Raw genomic sequence first — 25,509 nt, 5'->3', positions numbered from 1 at the left:
AGCTTGCTAGATCAGGTGAGAAATAACTCAGCAAGCAGTTACTGCTCAGCTCGTTCCACTGCCTCAGTTTAGAGGTGAAAGTATCGACCACAGTTGGCACGAGATAGATGAAAGGTGCGAAGTGGGGAATTTTAGGGCCTGGAGAAGTTGAGCTGTCTCCTCTGTGCACATCTACTTGGCTACTTTGAGAAACCTTATCTTTTATTATCTTGTGCAGTGATCTTAGAAGCAGCCTGTGGACTCCAGGCTTAAAATCCTGCTCTGGAAAGCAGCAGAAGTGTATGAATAGGAAGATTGTTCAGGCCAGGACTGTGTTTTATAAAGTACTTTGTGATATGTCTGGATTTTTTTTTTTTAAGTCCTTTAAGGTTGAATTTATTTTTTCCCTGAGATTGGTGAGTTTTTACAAGTGCTCAAACTTCAGAATTAAAATCTGTATGAAGTTCACTCTGTTTCATTGTGTACTTGTGCCTAGCCAGTTATCACTGCCATTGAATTAGTAATCATCGTTAGTTATATATATAAAAATATATAACATACGTATGGAAAATTAAATATAGACAGAATAAAATATATATTAAAAATCTCACAGATACAGATTTAGAAGGCTTTATATAGTTCTCTGAGTTTATCAGTCTTTTATTATTTCTACATGTTCCTTTTTCTGGACATTTACCTGACATTAAAAGAACATTGAGGATAAGAGTTGTTTCAGTACAAGACACATTCTAAATTGTGTTTGAATAGTGAATATATTGTGGAGAGTGAATATACAGTGAATCTTTATAAAAACCTGCAGTTAAATATTTGGGTCCCATCTGTAAACATCAGTCTGTGTACTTGCCATTCAAATCCCGAATTAAAATATGAACAAACAACAACAAAATAAAAACCATCAGTATTTTATTCTTTGCTTGTCTTAATTTTTTTTGCCAGCGAATTTATTCTAATAACCTGTAAAAATAAAATCATCATAGTTCCCCAGACTGGCTGGCTGTGTTACAGAGAGTTCATAAGCAATTCATCCAAGATCAGCAGAGAAGGAAGATTGGCCTGAGACAACCTGAATTTAGGCTGATTTAGCAGCGAAGAGCCTGGTGTTATTTTGAAAACTAGTGAGTCCAACAGCCGCCTGCCCCTTCATAGGAGCTGTTTCCTCAGCACTCAGTCCATGTGGAGGTCTGGTTTTTGCAGACACTTACAGAAAGTGGCTTTTGACGTGGAGGGAAATGGGATGAGTCAAGGTCCAAGCTGACCTGACTTGGGATAGTAGTGGGAGACGTCCATGAGTGGGAGTGCAGGGTCAGAGGTTGCTTTTTGGGAGATGCTGTAGCACTGCTGTTCCTTTCAGCAGCAGTTGACTTTCATCTTGGTTTTGGTTGCTGAAACTATACACTGAGTGTTAATGATAGTTCCTGGTGGGTGAACACTGCCCTGCAACGACAGACGAGTTTGCTCTTTGTGGTGTGCCAGTTTCTGGCTTCCTGCAGTACCTGCACCAATAGCCAGCGAGACATTTGCAACTGTTTTCTTTTAAAGAAATAGGTGAACAAGACATTGTATTAACTGACATTCTCTAGCTTTTTACTTAAGAACATACAAGCCTCTGTTCTGCTTTTCCTTTAAAAAAAAAAGCTTGGATTAAAGTAAGTTTAGCCAGATGTTGTGACAGTCATGGAGGCAGTACAGCCTCGGAAGCATCAGTTACAGTCAGCTGTGTAAGAGCTATATTTATATGCTTAACTAAACTTTTCATTTCCCCCTGTGTGGATAAACGTGAGGTTTAAGTTGCACAAGATTAAATAGTCTCTTTATGGGAGCAGTAAGTGGTGCAGAGTGTGTGGGAATTTAATACCACCACAAGGAACAGATACCCGTGTTTTCTACTAGAATGGCTAAAATCATTATGTGGCATTCCTAATTGTAATCTGTTTGTGATGGAAATGCTAAACTTAGCCAAGAAGTCTTGTAGACTGGCAGGACCTATGTAAACAAGCTAAATATTCAAATCACACCTTTTCTCGCCAAAAAAAAGGTGCCACATTTAAGCAAGAGAAGAAATTAAATTAGTATGGCAAAAACGGCTGATGGTTCTGAAAACTTTTTAAAAATAATGAGAAAAGGGGTTTGATTTTTTCTCTGTTTTAATCACAGTTGTGTAAGAAGGTGCTTGTAATAATGATCATCCTGAAGTATTTGTTACAGAAAAATGCCTACTGATTACAGTGAGGTTGGGTACAATGATAATTCTTACAAATTTGTGGAGACAACATGGTTTGAGGCAGTAAAGCTGTGAAGTACTCGAACTATTGGAAACTTCCATTGGAAAGAGTATGAAAAGTGGATATTTTTGACAGCATTAAGGGGAAAAAACATGACATGTTTTTGTTATTGACACATACTCATCATATATTTATCCTTAAAGAGGAAGCTGTTTAGGTCTGCATGTACAAAGGTGCTATAGATGCAGAAAACACTTTCAACCACAGTATCGGTCGGTACCCATGGGCTTGGCGTGTTAGTGGTTTAGTCTTGGAGAGGTGCTGCTTTTGCAAGGTGCTTGCACACCAGCACAAGCAGCATATGAACAGGTTTGATTATTTTGTCCTTGCTTAAAATTCACAGAGCTTCATAATGTCCTTGTAGGAATCCCAGCTTTCTGGGCTGGGATGTGGGCAGGGTGCACCCGCATGGGATTTCATAAGCACAGCAGTTTGCAAAGTGTAGAGTAGCAAGTAGCTACAAACTGGATTTTCAGGAAAAAAGATATAAATGTTTTAATTAAGCTGGTTATAAGCCATAGGTAACCAAGAGTTAAAGCACATCGCTGGTGTTTTAATTAGATGTAGCTGCAGGCCTCTGAGTGCTCTGCTGGAGAATATGGAGTTGTATTTCTCTCCTAATTTAATGTGTAACATTAAACACAATACACCTGTTTGTTGGTCTAGTTTTCCAAAATAGAATTGCCAGAGTTTAAGCTATAAATTGCAATCTGTGGATTACTGCCTGGGAAAAATACTTACATAAGCCTTGGTGGAAAAAGAACATTTTCTCATGAAAAGGAGCACCTCACTTGGCTTCTAAACAGTTTCCTATATGTGGTAATCATACACAGGTTGTTTGTTCACATGAGCTGTGTCTAAGTACTACTTTTCAAGCATCAAGATGCTTTTCAAAGCAACTCCCAAACTGTGGAATCTAAGCTTCAAATTACGATTCAACAGGGCAAGTGAATGTTATATGAATAGTCTCTTTGCATTAGGACCAAGCCAGGGACAAGGATGGATAATACAGCAAAGTGATGCTCTTAAATTAATAATTACTTGGGATATGGTAGTGCTAAGGAGGTCTAGTCATGAATTACGAACCATCTGTGCAGGGTGATGTGTGTAAATACACTTTTGAAATGAGGTCCCTCCTTCAAAAGTGGTGCTGACTAACCAATGTTGGTTCTGCCTGCACCACAGTGTTCTCCAAAAGTCACAAGAACAAAGGGAAGAGATCAAGGTTGCACTTGGGGTTTGCTGACTAGACAGCTTTGTCAGTAGCAGTATCTTCATGTCATCTCTGTGCATCTTTTTCTTGTTCTTTTACCTTCTGTCACCACTGTCAGCACGTCTGGACATGTGTGGCTTCTGAAATAGAAATATGTTACAAAAAGACAGATCACGGTGTTACTCTTAGGGCTGTCCTGTGAAGGTCCAGGAGCTGGACTTCAGTGATCCCTGTGGGTCCCTTCCAACTGTGAATAAGTGCAGTGGGCTTCAGCAGTACTAGTGTTCTTTACAATCTGCTGTGGAGCTTGTTTTCACTTGTGATGAATATTATTTAGGTTTGCAGGAGTTTGTCACTAAGTGAAATTATCAATGGATTTTGCTAATGAAAACAGTTACAGAAATGCAGTGAAACGCACATGGAAGTACATTGAAATAAAACATGGTTTGTAATCTGTCCTAAAATCTACATTCTGTCGGTTTCTCCTGATTTTCCATAAGCTACCAGGCTGCCTTTAGTTCCTTGTTGGAGGGTAGGCATTCACTTTAAGTCCCTAGAGAAGTCCATATGGTTCAGATTGGTCGGGTCTGTGTAGAGAGGGATTTCAGCTCAGTGTGCACTAGTCAGGGTAGTCATCCATGATACAGGAGGTTTGCAGTAGAGGCTCTCTTCTGTGTCTGAGTGTGAACGTACATCTGTTTCCCTTCACTTTCCTACAGGTTAGGGCATTTGGTGAGAAAGAAAGAAAATTCATGCTCCAAATCATGATCCCGAGACTCTCTTTGTTTTTATGCATGGACAATATACTGTAAATTTGTATATATTACAGGGAACAGTATCTGGATCCCCACTTATATCTTTCTTCTACCTCCCACCATATGAGTGCTTCTGTAGATAAACAAGAGACAAAGCTATCAACTCGTTTTCTGTCTCTGTGCCTTTCATTCTTTGTAGCAGCTTTGGTTTAATAAAAGCAGTGGAGATTGCTCTTTCTAGTATGTCCTGTAGGATAGAGCATTCCCAGGAAATATGAATGCAAACCCTTTGGGGCTGAGGAGGGACTTTAGCCCAGTTATCTTACTTCCTGTGTGTGCCTCAGTACTGTAAAATATCTGGGATCCATTACCACCTTCTGTCATGCGAACTGTGTCCCAACTGGATCTACCACTTTTTATCTTAATGTGGAGAGATGTCAAATACCAGAAAACTTTATCATCTGCTGTTGTTCTGAAATCAGTACCTCTTGTTTTTTCTGATTATAGAGGAAATTTATGCCTTCCATCAAGAAAAATCTCCTTCCCCACCCCCATTCCCTGCAGCCAGGCACCTATCTTGGGCAGATTTGTTTCCACTCAGTAATTTAAATCAAGACCAAAAAATACTTTTCATAAAAATACCCAATTGCTTTTCATTCCACTATTTAGAACTGTCAGTAAGTTGAGGTCTCCTGTGAAATCCAGGAAAAAATACCAGTAAATTCTCTATAAAAGCAGTAGTATGGTCAAACGGTGTGAGTGCCTGTGAAGTTATTAGTTCAGTCTGGAAGCAGCTGTGTCCTATATAAACTAACAAACCCCCCATACTCTGGGGACACAAGCTAATACCATGAACAGCCTTCCAGATATGTTCTCATGAGCTGTGGCCTCGTACTTTTACATGAATATTTTCATGTATTCAGCTGAAGAGGCTGTGTGATGCAGGTGCCCATGCTGGGATGTCAGCATGATCCACAAGTCTATTTTAGAACCTAACACTTACTGATTTTTCCCACTGAATCCAGTCTTTTTTTTGTGAATTTTAAGCTACTTTTTTTCTTGGTAAATTTTTTAGAGCTGTATGAATAAGCTGTGTGTAATAATGTAGTATAACTGAGAGTATTAGCAAACCAGTTGTGTTATTCTGTATGTTCACCCACTTTACTAAGCACGGAAGTAGGGCACAGTAGTTTCCATGCCAAACCTGAAGAATTGTGAGATGTTTTCTCATGGATTAGGCATGCAGAAATGTGTATTCTCATTTCTTTTTGGGCTCCCAACCTGCAGAAGAATCTTCTGAACTAACCAGTGTTAGTTCACTGCATGCACTAATTGCAGGATGCACTAATTGCAGCAGATAACCGTACTGGAATGGCGGATCTGGTCTCCCTAACCTAAGCAGATAGACAGTTTTCTGTGGATTTTAACTCTCTTGTAATTAAAACTTAAGCCCTAACTGCTTTATTAAATATTATTTTGATATATGATGCCCCTCTAAAACAGAGTGGTTATGGAAGCACTTTTCATGAATATTTGGAGACTATTCTTGTTTTATTCCATTAATTTAAAGGTAATAACTGACAGAGAAATTAGGTCCAGTGTGAAATACTGTTGTTTCTTTTAAGCTGTAGTGTCACGGTAGCTGAAGCTTTCTCAGGAAACATTTTGAGTAAGCAGTCTTGATGTGCTGCACTTTTTGTGTAAAAGCTATTTCAGTGCTAAAGAATTTTTTATTTTGCACTTTAATCTGGGTTAACATCCCGTTCTTTCCATATTATTGCAAGCAGTTCAAAACCTTCTGCATTAACGTCTGTGAAGTTGACAGGACGAGAAAGAACATCGTGGTTTTGATGAGCCTTGCTGTCAGTAGGCTGGTAGATAGTCTGTTGAAGGAAGGCTTACTTGTAGCGTTCCCATTTGGATTGGGATGCTGCAAAGTCTGACTCTTGAGACTGGACTTTAGTTTCCATCTTGACTGTTCTCCTGAAGTTCATTTCTCCTACAAGGGGTTACACTGCTAGCTCATCTCTGATGATGCAGGGTAGAAGCTGGGCCTCTGTGAAGGGCAGCCATCACAGGGCTGGTCCGCATCCAGGGAACAAATAGTTTTGCAGGCTAAGTTAAGGTTTTGGTTCTTTGATTAAAATTTCTGGTGATTCAACCATCAGTGTTTGTCCCAGATCTCCATTTGCATAATGAAGAATGCAGCACGTAATTTCTTAATGGTGGTCCTGGAATTTGCTGTGCAAACAGTGTATTCCAACTATAATTCAATATTACAGTAACATTGATTAATTAAGTAAGATAGCTGTGAAGGCCACCAATGGAGAATTACCAGTTTAAAATTTGTTGGAAAGTCTGCACCACAAACTTGGAAATTTTAAACAAAAGTAACTCCTTGGTGTAAAACACTTTAATTTTTTATACCATGCCTTTCTGAGCAATATACTTCTCTCAAGACAGAGCAGCAGCAAGATACCACTTTACCACTTTCTCTTTCAGTGAATTGCTTCTTTGCAATGAACAGTTGTACAAGCAGATATGTCTGGAGTTGTTGCATGTCCAGGCAAATTCGGGATTGTAATTAATGATGTCTGTTTTGAGAGTTCTGCTGTCAAGGGTACTTACTGGTCATTGCTAGAGGTTTGTAGTATCTGTGTAATTGCTGTCCAGTGTCACTAGGGTTGTTTGGTTTCTCCAGTCTGTTTTTTTTTCCCATTTTTTTCTGAAATGTGAATGGGATTCATCTTGCCAGTCCATTAAATTCATGCTGAAAAGCATGGCCCTCAGCTACCACCAGGAAACCTTCTGGAGTGAGGGAAGAGGGACCTTTTTTAGCAGGGCAGCATTGAGTCCTGAAGCAGGCATCTCCAGAGACTATTTAATTCTGCTTATTTTAGAAACATGTCTCTTCCTGCTCTTTTTTTAACCAGAGCCTTCATGCCTGGGGGTGGGGGCTTGGCTGTGTGACCAGTGTAGTCCAGCACACAACCACAGGCTGTGGATGAGGAGCAGGATCTTTTGCTTCCCCATCCCCCCAAGTTCTCTTTTTCTCCATCGTCATCTCACCACCTCAGCCATGCCAGGACAAGTGTTTTTGAACCCAGGGGGCAGAAGCAAGACATTTTCTTTGTTGGATTAATGTTTTGGCCAGATCTTTTCCTCGCTCCAGCACTCCTTGATGGCCACACTAATGCTGGCATTGGTCAGAAAGGAAAGCAATAAGAATAATAAACCAGGATGTTGATTCACGAGGGCGAATAATCAACAAGGAAGATGGGGCAGCTCTCTTAAGTGACTTTCCATCCTTACACTACATGAAAGTGGCTGTAAATATAATCTCAGCTCTAGGAGGAACCCATTCCGTACGGCGTTTCTGAATCAAGATTTAAATCCGTGAAAACAGCTGATGCAAAGAGGTGTCAGTCTGCAGGAAGCACAAATGCTAGTCCAGAAGTGTGAGTTGTATATTCATTTCTAGGTTTGTAAGTGTAATTAGAGTGGTGTGTGGGGATGTGAGTAAGCTGGCTGGCTGGTTATGGCCTCAGAAAGGTGGCGTCTGCTCAGCAGCTCAGCTCTTACTGCACACTTCGATGTCTCCCCCGTGGTCTGAAGCGTGGTTGTGTGGTTCAGTAGAAAACTTTGCAGTAAGGCATGATTGAGTATGCAGTAGGGGCAGATTGTAGTGTTTTCCTCTGCTTGCCGTTGGCTTGGTGGATGCTGGGTCAGATGAGGAACGGCTCGGCTGAGGGGAATAATACTGCAGCAACCTAAGGTGTTGTTCTTAACATGGCCTTCATTATCGGTGTAAATTGGGGCCTGTGTCAGGTAGAGTGAAGTGCCGAGGTGGAGGGTGATGAGAGGAGGGCAGTATAGCCGTCAGTATTTAATTTCAAGGGAATAAATGTGTCTGTAACTCTTATCTTTTTTTCTTGATCCCATTTGCCCAGGTTATTTTCAATAGCAGAGATGCTATTGCAGTTCTAATAAATAAATTTTAAAAGCTGCAAAAGGCTTTTGTGCTATGGAGTAGTAAACTTAATTTCTAAATATCTTGATGATTAGCAGAATACAAAGGTTCTAAATGTTTGATTTGCAAATTCAAAATTCCATAGAGGAATAATCCTTCCTTTTTCCTGTTGTCACTTAATGAGTCTTTCATTTCAAATTAAAAGCTCCAGAGATTTCCATCAAAGCCAGTTTTATAAATAAAAAATTTTCTTTAAGCATTACTGTTTGTCGAGACAGTAAAAAAAAAAAAAAAGCAACTTGGAAAGCAATGAGTCCAAGTATTCAAGGTTATGTCCATGTTTGTTTTCCTAAAATATTTAACAAATATGTAGTATGGTTCACAAATGTGCAGAAATAATTTTAAGATCAGTTTTTCAACAGCACACCATTTGCAGCCTTTTAAAAAGAATCCAACTGGTGATATAGTTGTTAAAAGAGATTTCAGTTCTTGGCAAGCTTACTTTTTATAAGCTTTGGGCTTCTTTTTTCAGGAAGGAAAAAAAATTACTTTTTCAAGAATTCTGGAATATTTGTCAATGATTTAAAGGGGGAGAACAAGTATAATAAAAAATAGTTAAAAGTTTCAAAAAAACATTAATTTTTTTCTTTTAACAATGGGGTTATTTTTCTGTGTGTCTCATCTGTGGTTGAATACTGACACAAAGCTGAGTTCCAAGGTTTTCCAAAGGCTTCCTTTAGCCGTCTAGTGTAGTTAGGAGTTATTTGTTTGGGTTCATTCCCTTAATGGAAAAATCTCCAACAGAGCAGTTCGTGGTGCTGTCTGGTGACTTGCAGGGAATGCATTTGACACCTCTGGGACCGGGCTGCTGCAGAGGCCGGGGGAGGTTTGCAGGCTGGGGATGGGCATCGCTTTGCTTGCATTGAAGAACAATCAGAACTGAATCCAAATTAGCAAATCTCTGCCTGAGTTTTTCCGAAACTCAGCAGCTGGATAAGCTGTTAAGCCGCGGAGGCGAAGGAAGCAAAAGAGCTCGCGTGCGTCGGAGGGCAGGCGCTCGCTCTGGGAGAGGCATTGGCTTAGCCATATATGGAAAAGGACATTTTCCTTGTTAACTTTACAGGGAATCTGTGCCCAGAACTACGTTCATCATGCGGATGCATTTCCACTGGAACGTTTCTCTTCCAAATGGTCTTAATCATAGTTTTAGCACTGTGTCACATCTTTGCTGACTTATTTATATAGTCTGTGTGGACTTGCTGTGCATCCGCTGTTAGTCTGCCCTAAAAAGGTGAACTGTTTATAATTTTCTCATTTTGGCTAACAGAAAGGACGGTACTAAACTGGTGCCAGCAGCTTTGGGTTTCTTTTTCTCTGAAAAGCCCACCCTGTTCTGGGCTGTACTGAAAGAAAAACTGCTTCTCAAATAACAAAATATCCTTTCACTTGAGGGGAGTAAGGTTTGAACAGAGAACATAGCTACCATAAAAGCAGGAAAGAAGGAACCTGAAGGTTGATCAGCCTGGTAAGGCCTTGCCCTCCAGACTCCTGGTCCAGTAGGTGAGCTCCTACACTATGTAACCACTGTCTTTCCCAAGCTTTGATTCAGTCCCTTCATCTGTGTTCCACCTATTCGCGTTTGTTTGGTCACAGTTCCCCTCTGATCGACGTTCGTGGTTGTGCAAGTTGAATTTAGGTGATCATTTATAGAGGAGGCTTAATGAAAGAGTGTTCCTGGAACAGAGCTTTTGCAAATGAGTGATCACCTCTGCAGCAATGGGCAGAGGGAAAAACTGGAGTTACGTATGTGCAATAAGTAATGCTCAAAAGTTAAGTAGAATATAATATGTTCACAGTTCAAATGTTGGGAATTTTATTATCAGTAATTTCTTATGTGCGTATGCATAACATCCAGCAAAGCCATTCCACAGCATATTCTCTTAATTCTCCTGAGTCTAAACACCACTGCCCGTCCTCTCACTGCAGCATCCACTGAAGAGTGGGCCAAAATGATTTATCAGAAAAATATGAACCGTCTAAGACTGTTGTTGGATACAAGTTGTTAGCAAAGGGTTGGCTTCTGTTTGAAACTTTATCAGCAGCCATCCTTTCTTGGTTGGGTCTGGCTGGATGTGCAAAATAACAACTGTGTTACGGCACTAAATCCGTGTGGGAAAACCAAAGCTCAACTGCTGCACTAATTTAAGCATTGCTCACTTTGTTGCTAAGTTATATGAAAAATAGTACATCTTCTAGAAAAATGACATGTTAGTTTTAGAAGGCTCTGCCAAATTCACTTTTCCTTGGCTATGTTGCAAGATATTTTTTAGAACAAAATGTTATTAAGAATATTGTTTTCAGGATGATTGGAAAGGCTTTAATTAGCAATAACATTTTAGGATGACTGAAGAAACTGGCAGCTACTGTCCAAGTTCTCAGAATTCTTATGATGAGTAAAAGAGAAGTAGAATTTAAAATAGTACCAAAATTTAAAAGATGTGACAACTGACCCTGGCTGACTACCTGCTATTAGGGTAGAAGAAAATTTCAAAAAAGAAAGGTCTACTTGAAACCTATTATAGAACTTAATCCTCTGCAGTACTAAGTGAAGTCTTTCAACTATTTAGGGAAAATGACAAGTCAATAGTTTATAAGTATTCAAATTGTGTCTCATAAAGCATGTAGATTATATAGTTTGGGTGTAGGTATTTTTTCTGCCAGGCTTTCATTAATATTTATAGTGCTGAACAAAGGGTAGAGTGTTTTTGCTTTGATATGGATGGTATCCATTAATTTTCTGTTGTCTAAAGAAGAAAAAAAAGAGTTTATATCAAGGATGCTTTATGGTGCATATTGTGAGAGGAAATTTCTAGTTGGAGTATAAAGTGCAAAGTTAAGCTGTAAAATGCCCTTTGAATTCTGAGGAAAATGCTTTGGAAAGGTCCTTGGTGTTTATCTTAAAACAGAGATTTTAATATAGAAGCTCTGTTTTTACATCTTGTATTTCTGTGGTGTCTTTATTTAGAAGTAGTTCTCTGATAATGTTCAGAGCATAAATATTTTTTGTAAGATGTTAAAAACTGGTCTGGGTTCTTCCCCCCAAACTGAATAGCATTTCCCAAATTCTCATAGCTTGCTGAGTTACCTAGCATTAGAGTTTTTCAAAGTATTTTAAAGTAATTTGAGAAGCTACCCTGTTTCATGTTTTCTGAATACAGTGTAGCCCACAAACATGTCCAGCTGGTAAGTCTAAGATAGTTTGATTTGCATCTGCTCCCTGTTCCTTGTCTCCTCTGAAACACAGTTACATGTCTGCAGTTTCGTGCAATTTTTTATTTTCTTCTCGGTGCTTAGTCATGACAATAAATCATGCAATTTGGTTCTCTGCTTTTGTGTTTCAGACTACTTTAAAATTGCTCACATATGCTGGGGTCCTCTGTTGCTTGATATGGAATGGGTTTGCTCAGCAAGGTGAGTCACTTGATTACACTGCAGTAGTTTAATGCTGCCTTAAAACTGTATCTGATTAGCAGTTATTTGTATAAATAGATATATCCTCGTTACACAAATGCTAATGGCAGTAGGTCAGTCATATCTCATGTTACTAACCTGTTTGTACTTAGATTACAAAGCCAGAATGAAACAAAATAAAATTCCAGGGTTAACACCTTTTTGTAAATGAGGTGACCGATTTGTGTTCCTTGCCAGGTGGAAGCGACTGCATAAAAGCTAATGCAAAATCATGTGGGGAATGTATACAAGCAGGACCAAACTGTGGTTGGTGTAAAAAAACAGTAAGTGTTGCAAAATTCCTTTTATGGTTTGGGGTTTTTTCCCCTTGGTTTCAAATTTTAGTAACTAATTTAACTGTATAGAAATGTCTGTTTTCTTTACTAATAGTTCCCCCTAGCTACTCAATTTGATACTTATTTGTACTTAAAAATCAGATACTGTGATTTTCCTGATGTCCTGATTTGAGTATAAATGCTTTTCACAATGTGTTTACTTCTCATTTTTCAAATCTTCAGTGTATACAGACCCTACAGGCCATCTTCATAGTTACTTAAAATGATTCCTACATGGAATCTGTCTGGGTATGCTTAATTATATTCTTCCAGAAACATTAGAGTAAGAGGTAATTTTAGACAGATGTGGGTGTAGTAGGGGAAGAGATGGAAGGTTTTTTTTTTATATAAGAAAATGTTCAAATTTTAGTTTTCTGTTATTGGTAGACTTGAGGGGTAGGAGATTGGTTTGTGTGTGTGGGTGGTTTGTTTCAGTATGAAACAAAGAGAGAACTTTCTTATGTTAGTAAAAATTAAGTTCAGGAAATTACAAAATATAAGGTGATACAAAATTTGTGTGACTGAACCAGGATATGCTAAAGTATCTTCTTCAGGTTAGAAACAGAAGAAAATGCTTTCTTTAGTTTTTCTCTGGTTTGTTATTGAAAACTGAGAAATTTTACTATTTCTTGTTAGGAGATAATAATGCATATTTATTTCCTTATGGTACCTCCTTACTATCCCCCAAACCAGCTCGTAAACTTTCAACATTTAATTAAACTGACTAACTTTAAAATTTGGTCTTGAGCTGTCAGATTCCTAGTAGGTCTTTTTCATCAAGAACTATCAAGCACTAAGATACATTTATTTATATGCAGATTTGGGAGGGGGCAGAATCAGAATTGCCAGGTTTCTTAATTAGAAGCCTTATGTATTTATCTTTGAGTTTAAGAGCTTTTTTTTAGGTTTGAGGTAATTTGTTGTTCAGAACAAAGATGTCAGTTAGTTTTTCTTATGAATCTTACTTTTTGATTGAATTTCCCCAAAATAAGAGTTGTCTGTCGTTGCCCTGCTCTGTCAGCATACGGCCATTATTTTGTTGTGCAGTACCAAGCTACTCTTAAATTAAAAAAGAAAAAGAGTTAAAAGAGAGGGTAGTTGCCAAGCAGGCTGTACAGGTGGGTTCATGTTATTGGTAACTATGTGAAGATGAAAGCATTTTCCACCTACTGTCACTTTTAGAGCAGCCATTTAAATGAATGTCCTGTTTGTGATGGAGGTGACGTTGGGCTTTATTTTTTTCTTTCATCTTACTTACATCTTACACACAGATAAGTATTTAAGTAGAATCAAACTCCAGGACTAAATAGGAGTCACTGATGTATCCTTTAATACATTTCAGGACTGTATGTTTTATTACTAAACTTTGAAAAAAAAATTGGAGTCATTGTAGAAAGAGTTACTGTGGGTAGAGTACAACAAATTGCACGTAGCTGTAAACCTGATACTCTTTTGCCTGTGTTTTCTAGGACTTTTTGCAAGAAGGAGAGCCAACATCTGCACGGTGTGATGACTTGGCAGCGCTAAAGAGTAAAGGCTGCCCTCTGGAAGATATAGAAAATCCCAGAGGTAGCAAACAGGTGCTCGAAAACAGAGAAGTAACGAATCGTAAGAAAGGTGCTGCAGAGAAGCTGAGACCAGAAGCCATTACACAGATCCAGCCACAAAAATTAGTACTGCAACTAAGAGTTGGTAAGGACAGTTTCGTTCTAGTCTCATTATGATTTTTCAGCCACCACCACATCTGCATTTTTTGATTTGAGTGTGTAACCATTTTGTTACAGAAATTACTGTTGCTCAGATAACCTGAATTGATGGCAGAGCTATTCAGGTCAGCCCCGGGTGTTTAGGTACTCCAAGTACTGTTTGATTTTTATGAAAGATACTCTTAACTCATTCCAGATAGTACTTAGGAGAAAACTGGTACAGCATGGGTTGATACATGGATCAGAGAGGTAAAATTGTTTTGCTTTTAGTATTCTGTAGTTGGTTTTCTTCAATGTGGTTTCTTAGCATGAAAGTAGAGCAGTGAGCAAAAACTTAGAGAAGTTATGAGAGCATTTCCTTTTGCTTGAAGTACTGCTGCTGTCTGAAGTCTGTGTGTCTGAACGGAATGGTTGTGTAGTTATGCAGCAAGATTTTTGGATTGCTACGTATAATACTTTCCAGAGGCTAAAGATGTGGACACAGGACTACAGTCATGAAAATAAAGTAGATGTGTACCATTTCCATCCCCTAAAGAGAACTTTCATTCAAATGGCGGGGGTGGGGAGGACCAGGGCTAGTGGCTCTCAGTTCCTGAACACAATGGAGATTGTCCTTAAGGAGAGTTCTTAGGTACTTTAGACACCTCGAATAGCTGCCTTGTATTTCCCTGGAGTAAGAGCCTGTGCTTGGGGTCAGCTACTTGGTGGTGATTGCATTACTAAGTGGAAGGTGATGTGAAGCAGCTGAGCGTGATGTGGAGAGGAAAGCAATGAAAGTTATTTTGCAGTTTTGGTATTGCCCCTGTTTATTCCTAATGTGAACTTTTTCACTTCAAACCAAATTATTGTTTCTCTGTTGACACAGAATTTTCTTCATCAGAGACCTGAGCAACCAGAGTATAATTACCCAAAAGATTATTACTCTGTTTATAAGCACTTCTTTTGGTATAAGTTCTCTGGTGAGGGCCTGTTTACTGGCAGAGGGGGATACTTGCTTTCTGTGCAGGCTCTTTTAAATGAAAATCTAAATAGGTTTTGGTGGCTGATTTTTTTGTTAAGCAAATGTTTCCTAATTATTAAGTGAACTTAAGCAGCAATAATATCACCATTTAAGTTCAGTGACTGAGGGGAGCAGGGGGAAAAAACTTGTAGTTTTATTCCTTACTTCATATGGAATGCTTTTCCATTTTCCAGGGAAGGGGGTATGTGGTGTGTGTGTGTGTGTGTGCCATTCTTCTGCACTATCTTTGAACATCAAAATGGGACTACACGCTTCTGTCAGTAAAATGCAGGATCTGGGCTTACAATCACAACAAAGAGTAATTTGCCATTCTCTCAGTCACATTTCTGTGCTCTCAGCCTGGTGGTGCAAAGTAATTTGCAGTGTTCCATCCAGAACTGATTTTTTGTGTGTAAACCTATTTAAACTGTGTTTTTTAACTGAGAACTTTCGGAGTCATTGTAGATGAAAATAGATGTTGAAAATTTGTGCTATTAGATCTTACAGGAGCTTTGTTAAAATGATTTCAAGTGTGAAGATTCGAAATTGCAGCAACTACCAGAGGCTTGATTTTTGGCAGGCTAGTATTTTCTATAGGGAGATAAAGTATCTTGGAAATGTGAAGTTGAACATGAGAAAGAAACACATTTTCTTCATCATAATTTGATGTTAAGCATTTTAATTAATCAGAGAAAATTCAAACTTCGTAAGTGCTTCCAAGTTTTTTCTTAGAAAGGATTTTTCTTGTCAGTGAAGTTGTGAAATTTTTAATGGTTTCTATTTGTTGTTTAATCTCTGAAACAGGGGAACCCCAGACATTTTCATTAAAATTTAAGAGAGCTGAAGACTACCCCATTGACCTTTATTATCTGATGGACCTCTCCTATTCTATGAAGGATGATTTAGAGAATGTGAAAAGTCTCGGAACAGCTCTGATGTTCGAAATGGAAAAAATAACTTCAGATTTTCGAATTGGTAAGAAAGATTTGCCTAGTCTGAAAAAATAATAATTAAAAATCCAAAGTGTCCTTCCTGATTTTTTTCACATGATTGTGTATGAGGAGTAAATTTTTTTTCCAACTTAGCAGTATTACATGAGATGTTGTTATATATAGAATCTATATATAGAACAACTTAAAGAGTACCTGGTTTTGGTAGAGAGAGCGGAACATAAACAAGTATGAGAGCTATTTCTGATGCCAGCTCAGCTATAACGTGTTTGAATTCTGTCGTGTCATAATATAAATGAGACTTCCATTCTTCAACTTACAGGGATTTTATTGTTCTTTCTTAGGATTTGGCTCTTTTGTGGAGAAAACTGTGATGCCTTATATCAGTACAACACCAGCCAAACTCAGAAATCCCTGTACAGGTGACCAGAACTGTACAAGTCCATTTAGCTATAAAAATGTGCTCAGCCTTACCAGTGAAGGAAACAAATTCAATGAACTTGTAAGCAAACAGCACATTTCTGGGAATTTGGATTCTCCTGAAGGTGGATTCGATGCAATAATGCAGGTTGCAGTTTGTGGGGTAAGTGTGTATTAACTTTTTTTTACTACTCTGTTAAATGAAATTGTTAGATGAATACAGCCTTAGCGTTTTGTGGTGGCTAATGTTTGAACATGTTGCCTCACTTGAACAAGACAGGATAGATGAGACAGGCTGCATGGATACCTGTGTTTGGCTTTTGTGGAGAGCTCTAGTGAATGAATGAAACTGGGAAATGTGAGAGTGCCAAACAGAAGTCATGTTCACAGCAGACAGATATGTTCCCAAGACAATTTTTTTTTAAAGTTTGCTGTAGAAGAAAAGTCAAGTTATGCTTAAAAGTGTGTGAAATCCTGAGTAAGCAACTATTCTCAGATTGTTTCAGAGGTCTCTAAGCTTCTTGTAGTTGTGGTTGCAGAAATGTGGTGTATTATAACTTCTGCTGGTTTCTCAGAAGTAGATGGAAAGCTTTATAATTTCTTTTGAAGATCTGAAGATTCTTTGATGTTTGTGTAGCCTTGACAGACTATTCTGTGCTCCTGTACAAAATGGACTCCCAAAATATCAATATCCAAGTTTATTGCTTTGTTAACGTATTATTTTTGCTGTTGAGCAATGGACTGGGGACCTCCTGAAACAATCTGGAATCTTAAAGTGCAGTGTTAATCATAAGCGTTCTAGATTTTTTTGGTGGTAACTGGTATTATATTACACTTTTACATGGTCTTCTCTCCTTCAATTAGCTAGGGCTTCAGCTCCTAGCTGAAGCAGCAAAATTCCATTTAAATGGAATAATTTAAAAAAAATAGGGAAGGGCAGGTTACAGAATTAGGCCCTGCAGCTGTGGGCCAGGATGCTCATGGGACAGTGCCATGGCAAGCCCTGTGGTGGGTACAAATCTGCATTAGATTGGCAAAGCCTGGTGATTCCTCAGAGCCTAATGCTGGGCAGTACAGCCTGCAGCAGTACAGCCTGCAGCAGTGCTGCTCACCAGCACTCCCTGTGCTCGGGCTGTGGCACAGGAGTGGACTTGGCATCAAAGAGCTGGACTGATGTGCCTGATTTCAAACACCCTGTTGCTCTTCAGATGCTCTGGTGAGAACTGAACGGATCAAAGTATATCACAAAAAGAGTGTTTCTTGCCTTTGATGAAAAAGCTGCGGCAGATGTTTCAGAGCAGACATTTAATTAAATGCAAGTGCTCTCAAGATTCGCGTGAAAAAATGTTTTCCAGGGCGATACCTTTGCTGTGGGGCTTCTCCTAAGTCTGTCTACTTTTTCATGGTTTTATGGCTCAAGTGTTGGTCTCCAGTCATATAAAATAAATTGTTACAAAATACTGAAAATCCATTTGTGTTTTTTTCCCAAGGAACAAATTGGCTGGAGGAATGTTACAAGGCTACTAGTGTTTTCCACGGATGCTGGATTTCACTTTGCAGGAGATGGTAAACTTGGTGGAATTGTTTTACCAAATGATGGGAAATGTCATCTGGAAAATAATGTGTACACAATGAGCCACTATTACGTAAGTCTTAACCTCATCTTCTAGGGAAATTAATATTTTGTGATGCTTAAGCTCAAAAACCTCATTAGGTCATCTGGTATAGTGTCAGACCACTACATCTTATGAACTTCACACATTTACCTCTATATTACATAAAGCTTTATGTAATTGCTTTAGCTTAACTAAAGCAAATGTACAAGAATTAATCCAATCTTGATTGGAAACTTTCAAGAGATGGCAACTTTCACACTATGATTTGTGCTGCTGGATTTTAACCTTTTTGATAACTAATAATCCTCCATGTCCACTGTAGGACTACTGTGATGGCTATGTCCCATTATTTTACCATTTTACTAGTTTCTGTGTTCAGAATATTTTACTACTCTAAAACAGCATTTTGGATGTTTTTTTAAGACTGCTTGAAATTTTATGATGCAAGGTTTATGGTAAAAGTATGGTTAGCATTGCATTTATTGATAGGTAGATCAGACAAAAGGTGGAAAGAGAAACATTTACTGGATGGAGTAAACACAATAAACTTTACAAAGTTTGTGTGTTTGTATATTCCTAACTTTTTATTGAACAATTAATATTGTTCAATAAAACCCTGAAATTACTTCAATTTTATTTCATCTTTTCTTAATGAAGCAGTCCAGAAGGTAGTGGTTTTCAGGGAGATAAGTCATATGGAAAACCAGTGAAGGTAATTTTCTGAGAACATTGAGATTAAGGATTTAATTTGGGGACTTTATATGGCAGGGAATAGGATAATGCCACTGTCAAGAAACACCTATCTTCATGAGGCATATATGGAATCAGTGCCTGTTTGTTTTCAGAGGTTGTTTTGCTTTAGGACTGTGACATAAGCTGGCTAGTTAAGAGTCTTGCATATATTTCTAAAGATTATTTGTATTTATGATGTCAGAGTATTTCTGATTATTTTCCAGCAGTGTGTCCCAAATTTAAATTGCATTTTGTGCTTGATTTTTATAGGATTATCCCTCTATTGCTCATCTGGTACAGAAACTTAGTGAGAACAATATTCAGACAATCTTTGCTGTTACTGAAGAGTTTCAGGCAGTCTATAAGGTAAAGAAATTGCTCTGAAGTCATTGAAATTGCTTTATTTCAAATTAAAATAATTTTGGAAGTAAGTGATAATGTAAGTAATATTTTGCTATTCATGTTTTTATTATTGAGCCTTTTTTACTTATTCAAATCAAAACTGACTGTGTGTGTAATATCCAGGGAAAAAGTGCCCTTTCTCCTTGCCACTCTTCATTCTTTACAGGTAGGAGGGAGTGGAAAGCACATTTGCAGTGTTAATTTTTGTTAACATTTTTACAGCAAAATAGCTGAGGGGGGTCTGGACACTGAACCAAGAGACACTCTTATGAAATAACATATTTTGTCCCTTGTGGTCTATTTATATTCCTGATGTTTAACTAAACGGCTGGATGTGATTGTGCAACAGGAAATGACTGTGTAAAGGAGATGCATATTTTTCCTTGTTTTTACCTAACAAGGTGGTTTTTTGGGTTTGGGTGTTTTGTTTAAAGTGTATTCAAATTGTAAGGTTTTTTTTTCCATTGGAAAGAGATACCTGCCTATCTTTAATGTACTCCAAGTGTGGTTGAAGACATGTTGTATGTTACCAAATTTAGCATGAAAACTCAAAGGAGAAGAAAGGGCTAGATAATTGTTTATGCTAATAGTGCTGTGTATAACCTGAAAAATCATGATGATCTCTGGCAACACTGTAGCTTTGTTTTTTTAAATACTTGATCTTGACTAGTTAATCCAATAACACATTATATCACCATTTACACTACAAATTGTCTTTGTTTGCTAGTAAGACTCTAATTTTCCATCTGCTTTTGCAAATGTTGAAAGGAACTGAAAAATCTGATACCAAAATCAGCAGTGGGAACATTGTCTTCAAACTCCAGCAATGTGATTCAGCTGATCATTGATGCATACAACGTAAGTTCAGATTTTATTTGGGATGTATTAATTTTTCTTGCTTCTAAATTATTATGAGTTTTTCAAGCAGACTCCAGAGTGGATTAGTTAGTGTACTACACTATAAATATGCCCCATTGCTGTAAAACCACATTAGATATTCAGACACTATGACAATAAGAGCTTAGATGACACTAGAAAGAAAAGTTAACATCCACATTTTCCCTTTCAAAACATAAAATCCACAACCAAAACCCACACTGTTCCTTCAGCATCTCTACATCTTGCCTTCCTTCCACTTCCAAGTGGAAGCAAAAAATACCACTTTGCGACGTCTTGATCCCAAAGGAAATGTCTCCATCAGCCTCAGGGGCTCTTGGGATGGATCCCAAAGTATTGTCTTCATTGCTGTGTTGTGTAAATGAGCCTCATTTCTCCTTTGGAATACACAGAGCAAACAAGTGCCTCCAGTGTCTGTGGAAACCTGCTCTGACCCTGTGTAACAGGGTTCAGACATGAGAAGGAGTCACCACAGAGTGACTTTGGGCAGCCTTGGGCTGGTGTTTCTTGGCACATTTCTTGGAACTTGCATAATTCCAGTGTGCCCGTGGGATTGGTGCCTGACCATGCCTAGTTGTATAATGTCTTTTCTTCAGTAAAATGCTTATGCAACTCAGTTTGAAGTTAACTCATAACTGTTGTTTTAGTCCCTTTCTTCAGAGGTTATCCTGGAAAACACTAAGCTACCAAAAGGAGTGACAATCAGTTATAAGTCTTTCTGCAAGAACGGAGTGAATGATACACAAGAAGATGGAAGGAAATGTTCTAACATTTCAATTGGAGACGAGGTAACATACAGTATATGTGCTGCTACTCAAATACAAAATTCATTTAGTGTCCAGCACAGGGTTTCTTTTTAACAGTACAGACAAAACTCCTTTTAGTAATGTACCTCTCCATTTATTTGCAGGTTAGATTCGAGATTAATGTAACAGCTACCGAATGTCCAAAGAAAGAACAAAATGAAACAATTAAAATTAAACCACTGGGATTCACTGAAGAAGTGGAAATTAATCTCCAGTTCATCTGTGAGTGTCAGTGTCAAAGTGAAGGAGAACCTAATAGTCCAGCCTGCCACGAAGGAAATGGAACGTTTGAATGTGGTGCATGCAGGTAAATAAATAGACATTTTGTTTATTTTTGCAAAAGAGAAATATGAGCAAGATCTTTGTTTCCTTAACTAGGGTTTACTTGGGTTTACTGTTTTTTATAATGAAAGGATAAGAATTACCATTACAGGCCTATTTCTTTTAGGGTATTTTGAAATACTGCTGTATCTCTGCAAATAATCCTTATGCTGAAATTCATAGTATTGATCATTAGATCACCAATATTGTACAAGTCACAATTCAAATTTGGCCTTGAGTCAGTACTTTAAAGGGTATAGGTCTTATTGCTTTTTCTGTTTCTTTATTTAGTTTTTAAGTCCATGTAATAGGGCAGCATTATGGATTTATGGAACAAAAATGTGATGGTTTTGCAAGTATTCATACTGATGTAATTATATGCTTCCAGTGTGATGTCTCTTAATTTTGAGAAATTCAAAGGCTTTCTAGTTTTTTGGTAGGAGCTCCTACCAAGATTAACACCAGTTGTTTCATAGCAGGAAAGAGCAACACCTCATAAAAAAAAACCTTTTGTTTTGTCTCTTCTCCCTGCTTTATTTCTAACCTTTTGGATTCTTGTTTCAATGTTTCTTCTAATTGCATATATCTATAAAACTTTCAGAATACAAATAATTTTTTGTGTACTTATGCCTCTGAAAGGTCCATTATTGCTCATCACAGAGATTGGATTAAAAATGTATTCCTTATTACATATTTGAAAATTAAGTAAAGTTCTGTTTAACTTTCTGGAGTTAACACACAAAAGAAAGTGGTGCAACATCTTAGAGTTTCAGTGGAGACTGGTTGATGATCAACCTAGGAAGTCAAAAAGGTTTGATCCTTATTTTCTCCCCCAAGAAAATTACAACAAAAATGAAAACTGGTTCTTGGAAACCCTTGAGATGAGAATGGTAAAAGAAGAATGGAATTAAGATCTTCTCTGGGAGAATAAAATCTAGGACTTTGGAAGACAGTTTTGATTCCTGCTCAGTGAACTGTGATTGAAATGAAAGAATTGTCATTCCTCAGGGTTTAATATATGACTTAATCAAAACAAAGCAGAAGGTACTGCCTTCACTCTTAGAGGATTTTTGCTGTGAGATGGACTCAAATCTGCCTGGTGAAGCATTGGTAGTTAAGAGGGTTTTTGAAAGACCAAGGTATGGCCCCCTAACTGCTTAGTGTTCTGTAAGTTGAGGAAAAAGCCATTTTGTATCCAGTATTATGGTCCATTGCCTCATTTTGCAGTCAGTTTTTGATGTTCCTTTTAAGTAAGGAGAACAGATTTTCCCATCTTTGTGTAGAAAGACTTCTTATACTTGGTGTCACTGGCTCTGGTGTCCCCGTGGTTTCGCATGGGTGAGAAGAGACCTTTGGGTAAGCACAGCCTTTTGCTTTTGTAACAGTAGCAGTTTCCCAATGAACTGTTGACTCTGATGGACACCCTATAACAGTCTGGCAGTCACTGATGGGAAGGAGAGCAACTTCCATTTGTTCATCGACATTTTAACCTTGATAATGAGAAGTGCTGCTCCATGAGGATCTCGGTTCAGCAGCTCTGAAGATCATCTGTTTAATTGCTGCTCATAGGAGATCTTTTCACTGAAATATGACAGCAGCTACAGCGAACAGTCGCTGTCACCTAAAAAATAATTACTATTCTGTCACATGAGAGGCATTAGTAGTGACTTATGTGATAATTTAGTTAAAGGTACTTTCTCACCTGGAATATCAGATGAGATAATCAGCATAAGAGCAACTTAGTCCAGTTTGCTCCTTCAAGAATGGGTACATAGATGTCAGTTGGAAGTCTCATTTGAAATTTAATTTGGAACATCCCTGGAGAGGATTCACTTTTACTCCTGTTCTCTGTGCAATTTTTGTGGACTTTTAATTGAGGTTAAAATTTCAGTCATCTTTTTACCTTGCAGATGTAATGAAGGACGTATTGGAAGACTATGTGAATGTAGTACAGATGAAGTAAATAGTGAGGATATGGATGCTTACTGCAGGAGAGAGAACAGTACAGAAATATGCAGTAACAATGGGGAATGCATTTGTGGACAATGCGTATGCAAGAAGAGAGAAAACACCAATGAAGTGTATTCTGGCAAATACTGTGAATGTGACAACTTCAACTGTGATCGATCCAATGGTTTAATTTGTGGAGGTGAGAAAACCCTTCAGTTTTCTGCAGGCAAAGCTGGTCAACAGTATACAAGTCTGTCATCTCTACCCAGCAGAGTAATTAGCTTAAAGATCATAGCCACTTGATAACAGACATGAGAGTATCCACAGGTTTAGTGATGGCAAACATCTATAAATAAAACAGCCCTCTGAACATACAGCATTTTAATACACATTTCACCTTTCTTGAATCACAGCTCCAAGAAGTATATGAAGTGAACTTCACTTCTGCTGTTTATTACAGAATTACCTTCAGGTATTGTAGTAAAGAAAGCTGAGGCAACTGTTCTGAGATTATGTTATTCTGGCTCAGTATAACCACTGTGTCGATAGAAAGAGAGAATGATCTCAGCTTACTTGTAATAGTGAGTGCTTGACTTCGGTGCTTGACAGGACACCAGTGAGATGCTTGAGACTATTCTGAAAGGTATGTGAAGATTAGAATGTGCAAGATTCAGAAAAACACCTTAAGCACTTGAAGCAAGACTTTGATGTCAAGTAATTCCTGAAATCAAAGGCAATTGAAAAAAAAAATCATTCAGCAGCCAGTATCTAAGTTATTTTGCTGCGTATATCTTTGTCCTATAACTTCCTTAGGTTTCTTTGCACGTGGAAGGATCTGGTAGGACTATAACTACTACCTCAGTTTTGTTTGTGATACAAAAATAGAACAGTGAAGCCACTAAGTTTATCTGAGTAATGAGATACCTAATTTTGCTCAGAATACACTACTGCTTACCAGCTTCACAAAGGATGGGAGCAGTGGTGTTCCAAAATATACGGTGGCAGGTAAGTATTGACTGAAATACTTCATATCTCAATGGAGAAGGAGGAGTGTGGCCATAAAACTTTTCTCATCATCCAGATCCTCTTTCTGGAGACACAGGCATCTTGTTTCCTGTGTAGGGAGTGTAAGGAGCATGAAGTTGGGTTAGATGTGTGAGGTCAGAAGTACAGCAGCTGAGTGGTGGTGTCCTGTGGAGCCAAAGGTGGTTCATTTTTCTGTGTTCTGAAGTCTCAGTGCATTCGCCATCTTTTTAGGTCTTGCTTTATATGTTTGTTTAGTGATAGATACAAAGACAGGAGTGATCAGTCTATCTGTACACACACAAAGTTGTGAACTGAAGCAGTGCTGCAGTGCTCTCCACCCAGGGGATATGGTCATCACACCATACTGTTGTTGATCAAATTTCCCTAGCCTTGTTATTTTGTTCATGAAAGGAAATATAAATGTAGGAGAATGGGAAAAGAGGAGAAATGCCTGCATGTAAGTAGTTTTTCAAGGAGCTAAAATTTATTTTGTACCTCTTAATTTTTTAGAGTTTTCATTTTCTCTCCACCAGGGTTTCTTTTCCTTTTATCTACCCTGAGATTTATTTCTTACTGTCACAAATTTTATGTTTTATATTAGACTTGATTTCACTAAAATATCTTTCCAATGCACAGGAAATGGTATCTGCAAATGCAGAGTGTGCGAGTGTTTCCCCAACTTCACTGGCAGTGCCTGCGATTGTTCCTTGGATACTACACCATGTATGGCATCTAATGGGCAGATTTGCAATGGAAGAGGAACCTGTGAATGTGGCACCTGCAATTGTACAGATCCCAAATTCCAAGGCCCCACATGTGAAATGTGTCAGACTTGCCTCGGTGTCTGTGCAGAGCACAAGTACGTACCTAGAACACCAAGTCCCAGCTTCTCTGCATTTGAGTTTATGATACTTATATGTGAGGATTTTTAAAACAAACCCTTTGATAGTTAAAACTTCAGCTGACCTTTTTGCTTGAAACTTCTATTCTGAAATACTGTTGGAACAGATTAACCTGACAGTCCAAAACTGAACCTAGACCTGTGTGGGCCAGTGAAATTTGCATCCCTCCTTTCGGAAATCCAGATTTTTAGAAACCAAACATTTTCTGCATGAAAACTTTGAAGTAAGTTTGGGTTTAGTGGCTGAGCTGATTCCTGTGCAGCTAAATTTGTGCTGAGAAAAAAACTTAGTCTTTTTAATATAAAAATCCTGTTCACTCTGCTTTTTTCAATGAGTTATTCAGAGTGATACCCCACTGTAAAGCTTGTCATTCAGTTTGTTCTTTTTAACCTGCAAAACAGTCTCAGATACTGTTTCACTGTCAATATCCTGTTCCTACACTGCCTTCTCTGAGAGTATTCATTTTCCAGGTAGAAGTGTTGAAAAAGTTCGGGGTTTTTTCTGCCTTTGAAGTTTGTGGGTCATCCAGGGAAAGAGGAATTTATTAAAGGGCTTTTGTTAAGTCCAAGGTACATAAGTGTTCTGACTGCTAAAAAGGAGTATCTTACTTTACTTTTTCCTGACCTTTATGGCAAAAGGGTGGTTTTTTCTCTTGGTTTTTTTTCTCCATGTTTTCTCCTTTACATTTCTTTAAATTAAATGCTGGAAATCTCTCC

General features: G+C 38.2%; 1 protein-coding gene across 1 annotated transcript in view; it reads left to right on the top strand.

The window, feature by feature from the left end:
* ITGB1 (integrin subunit beta 1) overlaps positions 1-25,509 on the top strand; it is a 45,029-nt gene that overhangs the window by 8,530 nt on the left and 10,990 nt on the right. The window contains exons 2-13 of the mRNA XM_050311480.1: positions 11,622-11,691; positions 11,929-12,014; positions 13,535-13,757; positions 15,576-15,746; positions 16,066-16,304; positions 17,632-17,787; positions 18,760-18,855; positions 19,660-19,749; positions 20,436-20,576; positions 20,699-20,901; positions 22,826-23,064; positions 24,528-24,750. Of these exons, the coding sequence (XP_050167437.1) occupies positions 11,622-11,691; positions 11,929-12,014; positions 13,535-13,757; positions 15,576-15,746; positions 16,066-16,304; positions 17,632-17,787; positions 18,760-18,855; positions 19,660-19,749; positions 20,436-20,576; positions 20,699-20,901; positions 22,826-23,064; positions 24,528-24,750 (1,937 nt within the window). The remainder of the gene's footprint in view (positions 1-11,621; positions 11,692-11,928; positions 12,015-13,534; positions 13,758-15,575; positions 15,747-16,065; positions 16,305-17,631; positions 17,788-18,759; positions 18,856-19,659; positions 19,750-20,435; positions 20,577-20,698; positions 20,902-22,825; positions 23,065-24,527; positions 24,751-25,509) is intronic.

The sequence above is a fragment of the Myiozetetes cayanensis genome, unplaced genomic scaffold (assembly GCF_022539395.1).
Source record: "Myiozetetes cayanensis isolate MyiCay16 unplaced genomic scaffold, myiCay2020 scf1, whole genome shotgun sequence".
Classification (NCBI taxonomy): domain Eukaryota; kingdom Metazoa; phylum Chordata; class Aves; order Passeriformes; family Tyrannidae; genus Myiozetetes; species Myiozetetes cayanensis.
This window is presented reverse-complemented; position numbering and strand designations above follow the sequence as displayed.